At 39.0% G+C, this 13,129-nt stretch overlaps 1 protein-coding gene across 3 annotated transcripts in view; it reads right to left on the bottom strand.

Moving 5' to 3' along the window:
* MAP3K20 (mitogen-activated protein kinase kinase kinase 20) overlaps positions 1-13,129 on the bottom strand; it is an 85,223-nt gene that overhangs the window by 30,434 nt on the left and 41,660 nt on the right. For all 3 annotated transcript variants that reach the window (XM_072341605.1, XM_072341606.1, XM_072341607.1), the window contains 3 exons: positions 10,477-10,551; positions 5,507-5,613; positions 112-247 (listed from right to left, as the gene is read on the bottom strand). In XM_072341605.1, coding sequence (XP_072197706.1) covers positions 112-247; positions 5,507-5,613; positions 10,477-10,551 — 318 coding nt within the window. The remainder of the gene's footprint in view (positions 1-111; positions 248-5,506; positions 5,614-10,476; positions 10,552-13,129) is intronic.

Below are 13,129 nucleotides of genomic sequence, written 5' to 3'. Positions count from 1 at the left end.
CAAGACAAAAAAACTGGAGCACTAGTCCCTTGGTGTATCCCTAGATTTACATAGGCAAAACTCCAAATGCCTTCTGAAGTAAAATGAAAGGATGAATTATTGTCTACTTACAGGAGTATTGGACTGTTCAGTTAACTTCTGCTCCCACATCTTCAGACGTCGCTCCCGTTCCTTTAGCTCCTGCTCTTTAAAGCTCAGATCACGCTCCAGTTTCTTTAGTCTCTCTAAGGTTGCCTCAATTTCACATCTGCACGGAGACAATTTGTTAGGTCTTGTCTTTTCTCGACAGATATAAATTGTTCATAATTCCCACTTGAATGTTAATTAAATGTGAAAGGATGAAAAGTACAATACTAACTCAAGCAGTTCATTTAATTACCAAATGCAAAGCCTTTCAGAGCTTTAAGAACAACTGATAATGTTTATACACTTCAGAATAACCACAATACTTCCAAATGAAGAAAAACAAAATTTTAAAAAGAGTAGGAATGCCATGTTATGATAAAATTCTAAAAATACATGCCATTTTTTCCACCTGAACATCAGGAAATATATTATCTATAAAGTAACTATATTAAGTAAAGATAATGGGACGATCATTAGCAATACAACACAAGTAGTCTGGAGAAGCCCATTTGCCTAGTACAGGTATAACATGTTCTTTACATTTACCATGTTTTATAACATGGCCATAAATTTTACTTGAACTTGTGTTCATCATACAGAGACTCAATATTTCAGTATTTTTGCTGCTAACCTTCCAGTTTCTCTAGGACAAGATAAGAGCATGTACATACAAGCAAGAACATAAAGCATAAGATCCAGCCCTCTAAAAGGTTACCAGCTTCTCAAATTAGGAATAGTTAATTAAATGATTTTGTTTACATTTTTTTTCTGCTTTTCACCACACAAGCAAAGGTGAGAGAAACAAGAAAGACAGCAAGCAAAAGCTGTATTCTAAGGAGTTTAGATACAGTCTCTGTTGGGTTGTGCTGCTCATAAGATCACCAAAGAAAAAAAATTTCATTTGTTATCAGATGCTTCATTTGTATGGAAGCTATTTAGCAAACAGTTACTTCGGTTACTTCCCATTCGCACTGTGAAAGCAGTCCATCACAGTGTTCTGGTTTTGCTCCTAAAAAAGAGAGCAAGCTCCTAATGAGAAAGACCCTGAAGAGAGCTCTTAAGATAGCTAGGGACACTTGGCAAAGCCAAACACTTGGGCTTAAACTCACAATATTTTTTTCCATAAACATACTGCAGAAAGTCTGTTCCTTCTGATATTTACAAAAAGAAAATAAAGGATCTAGCACAATGGTAGCTGTCATTTCTGCTTGGTAAAAAATAAAGTGCTTTTTTCCCCTGTTCTATTATACAGAGTAATTGAGCTCTTCTCCACTATCAAACTAAAGGAGATCAGCCTTTTAATGTGAGGAAGTACATACCCAAAGATCCTACTTAATTAAACGAGAGAATTTAGATATCCTAAATTTTGTATGAGCTCTATTTTATTAAGAAATCTCTATCAGAGAGTAATGCTCACAGAAGTCCAGTGAAAAGACGCAGAGTGTGAATAAGTAGCAAACCACTGCAAACTCTACCACCATGCTTAATTCCACTGCAAAAATCAGCCGCCTGGGGCAAGGGCATTTATCCCACTTAAACCATGCTGAGTGAGCTGCTCAGTGTGGTGGTCAGAACAAACGTCCCTCACAATTATTATGCTTCAGATTTCAAGAAAAATTCTCTCCTCTTTTTTAGGCATGTAAAGGTCAGGGCTGATCTCTGCAATGGGTGGAAAGTCATCATATATCCTAATAAACGGCAAATTCAACATTTGTTTTAAAATGCCTAAAAAACACTGAAAGCCATGCTCCAGGCAGACCTTTTGACACGTACATTAGGCAGAAATCTGACTAAATCTTGTGATTCTCTAAAGGAATGAAATTGAAAAGCGCTGCACAGAGGGTCAGAAAGCAACTCCTTTCCCAGCATTCATTGTGACAGCAGTCACAAACTTTTCCTGGTCAGCACAACATGTATGCCTCAATCTACTGCAGCAACTACAAATACAGGATTGCTGCATGCTGCTTTTCTTAGGTCTCGGCATCACTGCTACATACATGCAACTCTGCAATTTTGTTAAATACGTACATTAAGCCTCTCTTTTAGATAACATTCTGCACTAGCAATGTCTTGGTAACAATAGCTTTCTATATGTCAAAAGTCTATTTTGTGCTGTAATTACCTCTCTTCATTAGCTAGAAACTTCTCTTATAATAGAAGGTCAGTCTGCAAAAACAGTCGCATTCTGGAAAATAATTCCACTGTATAATAAAACTGTGTAATTAAAAGAGAAAGCTATCGTACATTGCCCAGTTAATGAGTCTTCCTTCATAAATGAAGCAGCTTGAAACATTATACATTGCAGAGAGCGTGTATTTGTTTGCTTCTGCAGTTTCAGCTTGCTTGCTTTATTCTAGACTAATCTCATTCTGTGACAATGAGGAATGTGTATGCTCTCACTAGGAATTATAATGATAAACAGCCACAGATTAAAAACAATGAGTGGTATTTGTTTATATGTCTTGAATTGTTACTGATACACTAATATGACTGCTTTTAATCATTTGAACAGTCACTTGTAGGGAGAGGATGCAAGTTCAAGAAACACAGTTAGTACACATGGCTAAATGCAGACAAATGCAATCTCTCACTGAATTGGAACATCATTACTTCAACACCAATTTTTTCCTACCATAGTAAAAGCGACTTGGGAAAGAGCTCCAAAGATATGACAGAACATGAATTTAAACATAAGGCAGATCTGTGCAACTTAGTCATAGGACAGCGTGTCAACAGTGCCCTTATCCGACTAATAATAAAAATGCGAGGCATAGAACAGTTAGGGAATAAAATAAGGACATTATAGAACAGGGAGATTAAAACATTATTAATATAAGCATGAATACTTGTTACATTTTACCGGTAAGATCGCATTAAAGAAACGATAAATTACATTCTAACCTTTCACCTGTGCCAGTTGTGTATGGATTCAGCACATTCTGCTTCCATGCCAGCTGGTCAGAGAGCACATTACACGGTTGGGAAACAATGTGACCCAACTTATCCCAGCTTTGATTCACTTTGATAAGTGCAGCATCACCATGAACGTGCAGATCACTAATTTGGAGGTTAAGCATAACCTTTACTTATTCTGGCTCCATCCAGTGCTCTGATGGCCAGGCTTTATTAAAAATTCCTATTTCTTAGTAACACACCCAATTCTTTCCCTGTTGTTATTTCTTTGCAAATGATGATGGGATAGTAAATAAATGAATAAATAAATCCATGAGTAAAAGCTAAGATTTTTCAATGCATTAGTTAAAGCACCTTAAACTTTTGCACAACTCTTTTCAGAAATGGTCTTAGCCTGTTTTGGTTTACCCCTTGGGATCATTTTATGTATACAAGCCTTTAATCTGTTTTGACCTGCATATTTTTTTTACATACTTTCTATTAATTTGTTTTAACCTTCCTGAGCGTCTCCACGCAGACATGACTTCCATCTGAACTACCAGAATTCACATACAAGAGAACCACTCTTATCCCAGTGTCTGAACAAGTCCCCATGAGATTTGTGCTCTTTTGGCAGTTGTGTCTTCATTTTAGCTTAATTCAAAAGTCATCATTGCTTTCAGGCAAATCAAGCTCAATCCCAAATTCATCTTTTCTCTCTCATATCTCCATGTCTCCATGTTATTTGTTCTTACAGAAATAAAATGTGCCAAGTGTACCGTTAACACAACCCTCCATGGTAAAGAAACGTTGCCTTGACTTCACAGAAGAAAACTTTTGTTCCTACTTCCCGCTTTCCTTTAAGACCTTGTCAACCATTCCTTTATGCAGCAGCTTAGGTGCATCAAAAGAACTTTTTTGGTGAAAACATGAATACTTGGTCACACTCCAAAAAATGAACTGCCTCCATAAAGGTCACTGACAACTACAACATCTTTTGTCCTGTTGTCTTCGTAAGATCTAAGTAAATACTTGTTTTTGCTAAAAGATTTTGTGTACTTGCTCATCATTAAAACGAAGTTTTATTCCCACAAACACATTCTGGCCAATTTGATTTTACTGACTGCTGCTGCAAGACCATGAGCTTCCTTAATTTAGACAGCAAGCCTTGTAATACAGAACTCGGGAGAAGACAGTGCCATTCTTCAAAAGCCGTGCCACCGGCAGAACCATTCAGAACCACACCAGGGCCAGCGAAAGCGCGAGGAAGCACCGAAGCAGCGGGCCGGGGCCGGCAGGTCGGAGCTGGGGCCGGGCCGGCGGCGGGCACAGGGCGGGCGGCCGCCAGCAGGTGTCGCGCTGCCGCCGCAGGTGCTGGCGGTGCGGGGGCCGCGGCGGAGCGCTGCTGAGTCAGGGCAGGAGCCGTCCCGGCTATTTATACTGCTGCCATGTGACCGGGGAAGCGTCCCGGCTCACAGTCACTTTTTCCACTCCTTCCAATTAAAAGCGCAAGTCTCGATTTTACTGGGAAGTCCGCGAAGGGGATACGGGATTGGGGTTTTGCTGCAAGGCCCTTTTCCCTGCTCCTGTCCCCGTGCTCTGCGGGCTCCTGCCGCGGCCGCAGTGCAGGCAAGGCACCTTTAATAGCTCTGCTCCCCGCTCACCTGGAGGGGGGCCAAGCTGCTTAATATAGACCGAGTGCAATCATCTGGTAAAAGTCTTCTGCCTCTGCAGATCTGTTTTCAATTTGCTTTTCCAAACACAGGATGTACTGTGAGGCTGCAGGCTTTCCAACCAACAAATGTGCTCCGGGGACATTTTTTGAAGTTTTGGCACACCGGTAAAGCAGGCTGACACCTTTACTGTAAAAATGGGCCTCGTGCTGCTATTTTCTCAAACCTCATCTCCATTTATAATCGTGCTTGACTAGAAATTATGATCGGCAATAGAGAAAATCCCACATTCCCCCAATTGCACTTTGCAAAAGCTGGGCTGGCCTGGATGCAGGGGTGCAAAGTCAATGCAAGGGAAAGAATGCACAACTATGACAAAACACAAGTGAAGACAAATAAAGGCTTGACTTTAAAAATTATTCCTTTGTGTCCTTTTTTAGCTAAAATAAACATTTGCTGTCTATGTTTTTCCTGTCAAAACTGCACCAAACAGAACGTACACCTGAGTTGTTTGGCCCTCACCATTCACTGAAAACACTGGTGGTTTTTAGATGTGAATCACAAAGCCATAAATAACGTGATACCTAAACCAATGTAATAATAAACATAGTGTACGGCTAAGCGTATTGGCTCCTAATACAGGTTTCACAACGTTCTGGGCATTCTTGAAAAACAACAAGGCAAATCGTGTTCTAAAAATAGAAATTTCTCTGCCGATACCTCATCAGTGCCTGATGTCCATCTGAAAACAGCATGGACTTGCACCACTAAAAAGGAAAACTGCATCATTTCATCCCAGGAGGCAGGAAGCTTACCTCCACTCCGCCTTGTTATGCAGGAATGAGTTGCACTGGTCTGGAAGGTTGCTATCGTTTGACATGGATTCCAGAATTGAAATTATCTGCTTGAATGATGGCCTTTTCTGAGGAAAAAAAATAATAAAAATAAAAATCAGCATTTGCACTCACATATGACTATTACTATGTAGTGTCATTGGTTCAGCTGAAAGTGATGGACTACAAGCAACTACATCAGGAGCATGAAGTTTTAAATGTTGTTGGTTTTTTTTTTTGTTGTTGTTGTCTTTTATGCTTATTTCTTTGTTATTCCTTCAACAGAAGAAATGTTAAGTTTGGAAAGAGTCACATAAGGCAGTAGGACTTCAGCCTTCGCTTATTCTCCTGTATCTACCTAAATTACCATTTGCTGCTTCCTGGGATAGCAATAAAAACATTAAACAACGTTAGTAATAATAACGACTACACAGATTCTTCATTCTATAAATGATGTTTTCCTCAAGCTAACAAGGGAAATAGCACCTCAGAGAGAAGGCTGGACCTATCAGCAGCTGGTCATTAGACAGATGGCTTTTACAGGGAGTAACACAAACTCCTTAATGCACAAAGATGCTATTAGCTGCCCATCACAAATGGGCTCCTGGCTGCAGAGCTGGGTTCTTGCAGGGAAGGACACTTTCCAGAAAAGCCTCCCACTTGGTTAGCTCATTGGTAGCCTGGGCAGAAGCAGAGATCCGGGCTAAATGATGCTGCCTCCCCTTTGCCAGCAGGGCTCATAGGAACAGTCCTGTGTTGGACTCATTCTCTCAACTTTCTGCCCCCAGCTCTACGCCCAGCACCCATTGTGCTGATAGCGCAACAACATTCGTCACTTATGGAGAGCAGTCACAGCTTCTCTGCTTTTTCTGCTCCCCCTGTAGTCCTGAAATGAAGCTATGAAGTGGGAGAATAACTGAAAAAGCCACAGTAAAGCACGTTTCTTGAAAGAACGCTGACTCTGTTAGTCTGTTTGACAGACTCCAGACAAAGTTGAGACAAAAGGTTGAAACAAAATGTAGATATATAATAAGGGGATGATGCGCATTCTCTCTGTATCTCGCCTCTAATTATACCATTTCTGCTAAAATTACAGATGCCGCAATTAAAACGTGCATTTTAATTTGGGAGCACAAAAACAATTAGGAACAATGCTGAGGTGTCTCTCCCAGTAAGATCCAAGTGATTTCCACATTATAAAAGAAGACAATTTCTTTATTTTAAATGTCAAACAGCATGAAAAAGCGTCAAATGCATAACAAAAAAAAAAAGACAGGTTCTCTTATATTGTAATGCTGCATTATTCGTCTGTGACTGGAGGCTTTGTCTGGTGCTTTTTGGTCCATTTCCATGAATTTGGGCAAATGGGCAGTGGGGTGAGCTATTCAGGTTTCTTTGCATACCTGCCCCAAGCACTCATGCCCGTACAGCCTAGCCTCTAACCCACCACCCAACAAGCCTTTCAGCAGCACAATGTGCACTTGTTAATGTGCACCCAGTGCAAAAGCCCAGTGGGGAACCCTGTCCACAGAGATGCACTCACAGAAGGGCAGGGAAGGCAGCAGCCCCCTTGCATGCATGATGCTTCTGGACCCAAGGACACCAAATGAACATAATCAGCACTGCCATCAGGCCTGCCTAGGAAATTTCGAGTTTGGAATAGCAATGACAGAGAATAGGGCTTTTAAGAAGGGAGGCTGAAGCACCAACAGACTGAATTGGGAATAGCAATAACACACTCTGTTGGTCCTACACAGAGCAGGACCAAGCTGGTATTCAGCAAATCTTTACAGGCTGAAAAGGAGATGTTGTGTTGCAGGACTGCAGCTGGAACAACTGTACAGTCACTGTACTCACAAAGCTTTTCTCTGGCTGTGCAGTTTCTGCGAACAGCTGTCAGCTATCCTGCCAGTTTTACAGATGTCAGACATACAGGTAACAGCTTTTTCTGGAGGTGCAGCTAACAGCAAGACACAGGCCTACACTGGCATGTGTTTTTGTCAGTTTCTTCCCTCAAGGGGGATGAAGATTTCAGATTTAATACGTGCACACTAGGTGCAGACTAATACCTTAGGTAAAACTGGCAAGAGGTGATTGCTGAAGTTGGAAACTGAAGCTGAGGAGCTTTATCTTTATTTTTTAAAAAAAGTCTTATTTCCAATGGACAGCTGCTTGGTACTTCCCAGGAAGCTGGGCATCATAAATGATACCTTGTAATAGACTCAAAATATCAAGGCATGAGTCACCTTTGAAAATTGTTTCCCTTCATATCTGTGATGTATCATGCAAAAAATCTTTAAAATATATATACTTCTCCAGAAATAGTTCTGGCTAATGCTTTCACTATTTCCTTCCACTCAGTATTTCTTACTAAACGCATCTGCGTAAAACCAGGATATTTATACCATATGCCTTTCCTTTATTGCTGCCCCTCTGTTCTCAGATTTCTGAGTTCCATCATAACATTCAATAATTTGCAATCATCTCTGATGTTAAAGTGGGGTTAAACTGAAGGAACAGAGGAAATGAGAAACATGCACTCACCTGTGTTTCCAAAGCAGGTGCCCCCAGTAGATGAAAGCATTAGTGATGAGCAACCTTTGTACAATTTTCTAGTACCCAAGCAAAAGTTGCTTTTTTCATAGGGATCTTACATTTGTTAATTTAAGATACTCAGTTACCACAGAAATTATTAAATAATTACTGATTTAGAGTAATTAGTACTTAGCATTTTAGTAAAATACTTCGAACCCACCAATGACTGCTTCACTTGCACAGCTTAAACTGTGTGAAGACTCTAAATATATATCACCTGGAGCAGCACACTATGGACATTTTCCTCCAAGAATAAACAAATTTTTAGAAATTCAAAGCACAGTTAATAACTGCATTAATTCCCATGTCAAGGTTACAGTGTGAGCAGCATCTGATACTGCAGCTGCTTTACAGCAGCTCTCTAAGTTTACTCCTTAGCCCCACAGTAAAAGCACATCCCTCTTTTCCCAGGGCTAAGTCACATAAAGATACCTCAGGCTTTCTGTGAGCTGAAATTATGAATATGAGCAATTGCTTTTGAGCAGTTGACATTCTCACTTGACCTTCAGTAACCAGTTCATACATCTACCACCGATTTTCTTAAGCTAATCCTGGCCAAAGGAAAAACTGCACAGTGCGGCATTTTAGAGGAATGTGCTCCATCTTTTGGCTCAAGCAGGCCTCACAGCCTTTTATCAAGGCATTCTGATAGCTGTTAAGTACTGATCCTTTCCCAACACGTGACCGAGTTTGTCAGTCACATGCCCAAAATGTGACCAGAGATTACTCCATTTCAGTCATGTGAACAATGCATTTATAATTGCTTAACAAATGAGAAGCTGAATCAAAAAAGAAGCAGTGAAGAGCAGACTATCAGAAAAATTCAGCCAAGCTTGTATTTGCTCTTTACACACACCAGAGATGCATCTAGGAACAACAATCCCAGAAACTCAGTTAAAACCCAGGTCAATTTCTCAGGCATCCCTGTTTTCAATGTGCAGATCCCTCTCTTTCCTGCAAATACAGCAACAGAATTCCAGACTCCCATATATCTGGTTAAAGCAATCTAAAGAGCAAGCTGGCCTAGTATGTGCAGCAATGCACACTCTAAAAGATCCAAAAATTCTTCTGCAGCCTTTAATAGTGATGCTTATTGAGTAGTTTTATTAATAAGACGTGTAGTTACCGCTAGGAAGGGCTCTTCAATAATTACTGACCTAGAACTTAAACAGCCCCATTACATGTTCAAAGATCGAAAGCATTTTTCTCCCCTTGCCTCTGCGGAGAGGAGAAAAAGGACTATTATTAAGGGAGTAGCATTTAAATGGGCATTCATTTAGAAACCATATTGCTGATGATCTCAAACTTCTAAATCCATTCTGCAGGAAGCAGTTCCTTGCTTCAAAAATAAAATTGAACAAAAATGAAAAAGAAGGGAAATCTCCACTCTCATACTGCTCTCCTGTGATTAGTTTCCAGTGATAATATGTTCTGGAGTTAAGCCACCTAAGTGCTATAATTCATTTTGTTATTAATCTTGGAGTCTCTGAAGTTGCAGTGCACTTTCTTCTGAGTTTTCAGTAACTAAGAGGTCTTCCTGGTGCCTTGACTTGAAAAAAAGTGCAAAATTTCCTATCCTTAACTGTCCTTTCCTCTCCTAAGTACCCTCACAGGCAAAATAAAATATCTCCTGACACTTGGTCTCAGAACTGGTATGCCCGCAGGTTCTTTCCAGCCAGTTTTACATGTAACAGGATGGTAGCAGGGCCAATTTAAGGAAGGTAATTGCCAGGATCTACAAAAGTATTTACTGAGCAAATATAGTCTTTCATTTCTCTTCTGATTTATAGGGGAAAGTTAAGCAGTATACTGCAGTACTTCCATTACTATACTATTACAGTATAATTGTCATGAAATTAATTATTCAGTGTCCTAGGGGAAAGGACGAGGACATTTTAAAATGTTAATCTTGAATGTGTTTCTGCCATTACTACCCGTATTCTGTGGATTAATTTATACTTCATACATTTCCAGTGCAAGAAAAAAATCAAAACTGGACCCTTGAAATAGGTATTTGAAATGTATTACTCACAAACATGCAAGAAGGATTGACTACTGAAATAAGAAAAACAAAATTATTTTTCTCTTGATTAAAAACGGCCACCTTACCCTATTTGCAATCTCTGTAGTAAGGCAATTTAGAGTAACAACACTTGATTAAAAGGACAGAAACACATTTAAGTATAAATACATAAATATGTACTTTTCAAATATACAATATTGTGAAAAGACATCCCCAGCTAATATTTTTGTGAATCTAATATTCTTGTTAGCTCAGACTTGTCCTCCAAAGATAGCTTAACATACACAGAAAAATAAGAGGTGAAGGATATAGAATATAACAAATATTAAATTACCTTTGAATCAGCTTCCCAACACTGATGCATCAGTTCTGCAAAACTTCTGGGACAACTGCTTGGAATGGTTAATCTCTAATGGAGATAGAACGTGACAGTTAATAGAAACATTTCCCCTTAAGGTGCTAATAATATATTTCCTATAAAAACAGAGCAATTAAAAGAAGTGAGATATGCTCTTCTTTCATTTAAACATAATACAAAACTGATGACTGACATAAAAAAAAAAAAAGGCTAACACTAGTAAGATGTGCTGTTAATTAATATATTTATAAAGAAGGAAAGGAACAAATAAACCGATTGAGTTGCTCATGAAAACTAGGAGACAAGAAAATAAAAATGAGGTAAAGAGATTTTAATACTAATATATCATAATTTGTAGACATAACTACTGCACTGCATGGTATTTTAAGATGCTTATCAAAATAGGCATAATGTACGGCCTGGTTTAATTCCTTTCTCCCATACAGATATACAACACTAGTGAATTTTGATATACCAAATGGCTGAAATAGAGAGTACATTCATTCATTTATAGAGTTAAGTGAAGCTCTAAATGACACAAGAGACATTTCATAAGCCTGTGGTCAGAACGATTAATGAGGACATGCAGATCTCAGAGAGCACTCATAGAGCACAGTGAACTCAGATAAATATTTTCTGATGACGCAAGACAAAGAGTTGCTGGTTACAGCCAGGTCCACTGACCACAGAGAATTACTTTGAAGCTGGCTTCATTTCTTTTGCTGAGAGTTTTAAGCCATGAAAAGTATTTGTTCAGTGAGTATTAGACAACACGTAGCTTAAAGACTATGCCTCCCTTTGCAAACCCTAAAACCAATTCCATTGTCAAATACACACACAAACACCCAAGACTCTCCAGTTGCTCATATGTGTATCCCAACAGCATTATACATAAAAGGTGATGCCTTTGTTCTCACTGATGTAACTAACTTACTTCAGATGCTTCACACTAAGTTTAAAAAAAAAAAAAAAAAAGACGAAAAGCTGTTCTGCAGTGCAAGTGGGTCCAAATATAAGGAAATCAAGTTGGAAAAAATGTTCTACAGCAGGTGAGAACCTGAACCTGTCCAGTCGAACCTACCAGGAAGACCCTTTGATTATTCCTACTCTTGAAATTTCTGAAGTAAATCAAAGCAACTGCCAAGTTTTGTACCACTGTATTACTGCAAAGCCTTACAAGCCAAAGAGTTAACAAATTCTGCTATACAAGCATTTGAATACCATGAAAACAGGAAATATGACATACAGGGTCAGGGCACTGCAGGAATCTGATTATTTTAATAATGTAAATACCTTAAGGCACAAAGCTTTCTATGCAAGAAATACAAAGAAATTTGTACAATGCATAAACAAATTGTACTGGCACTTGATCTCTGGTTGAGTCATTACCCTAAAAATACACTGCCTCATCTTTCTGCAGTATTTGTCTGTAACCCTCAGAGTTCCAGGAGGTAGAAAATAAGCTGTAGTCCTCATTTACATGTGTCTCACTTGTGCAGAATGTTATCTGCCATGGAATATAGAGGTAGCAGGTTCCAAAGCTATCAGATTGTAATAGAAAAGACATTTTTCATTTGTAATTTTGTATGGGATTATGCCTAGTATAATATGAATTCACGTGCTTTTCTTTTCTGAATTAAAATTATATATTTATATAAAAACTGTACCAAAATAAAACTTCCATTGTGAAATTATGCAGAGCCCTGGAAAGGACCCATACAAAATCCTTAAAATCCATTTTGTTTCTTTCACTCCAGATTTGCAAAGTGGGACTTTTCAACCTAAGTAATTATGCTTTGGCCTCAGTCCCTCACTGATTTTAACAAGAGACTTAGAGTGAAAAGAATGAAGGCCTAGCTCAACAGTGACTTAATTCTGTTGTGAAGTAGATCCATGCAAGTCTATTAATGTCAGTAGATGAAACTGAGGGTTGAACCTGATCCTCATACTTGCTTCAGGACATAGAAACTATGGAGAAAATAAAAGTAATGTACGCCAACTCTTACAAGGCATACACTGAACATGGTCCCCAAGTCATGGTCAGAGAAAATAAAATCTATATAAGCAAGTTCATGCTCTGAAAGTTTCCTGGCACCATTACAAAGAAGATGGTGGCAACAGGCTAGTGACACCTGGCACTACATAGCTGGCTTTGAAAATCTCAACACTTAAGTTCCTCCAGCCATGAGTAAAAGAGTTGTTATGTCCACAATTTGCTCATGCTGTATTTTACACAGTTCCCTGCTCTGGGAAACTGCAGAGAAACGTTCATTGTATCTCTATCATCTTTAAGCATAGGACAATCTCTTTACAATGTTATCAGTGCCACTCTGTACCACTTACATAAAATTGCACATAACAGAACATAGCACTGCTCACTGGTTCCACCTTCTTCAAACTGATATAATAAGGCTTTCCCTAAACTAGGAGAAAGAGTCCCACCGTACCTCCTGCTCTGATAAACACTGTAGAAGACCATGGTCATAACCTTCAGACTGGTAATGTAGCATTTCCAACTAATCAGTACATCAGTGTTGCCCACTGGAATTAATCCAGTTCTCAAATATAAGTTTAAAAAAAAAAAAAAAAAAAGCAATGGAAACAAAAAATAGTCAACAGCAAAAAATAT

This window comes from Excalfactoria chinensis, chromosome 7 (genome assembly GCF_039878825.1).
Source record: "Excalfactoria chinensis isolate bCotChi1 chromosome 7, bCotChi1.hap2, whole genome shotgun sequence".
Taxonomy (NCBI): Eukaryota; Metazoa; Chordata; class Aves; order Galliformes; family Phasianidae; genus Excalfactoria; species Excalfactoria chinensis.
The sequence above is the reverse complement of the archived record's forward strand: the minus strand, read 5'-3'. Positions and strand labels throughout refer to the sequence as shown.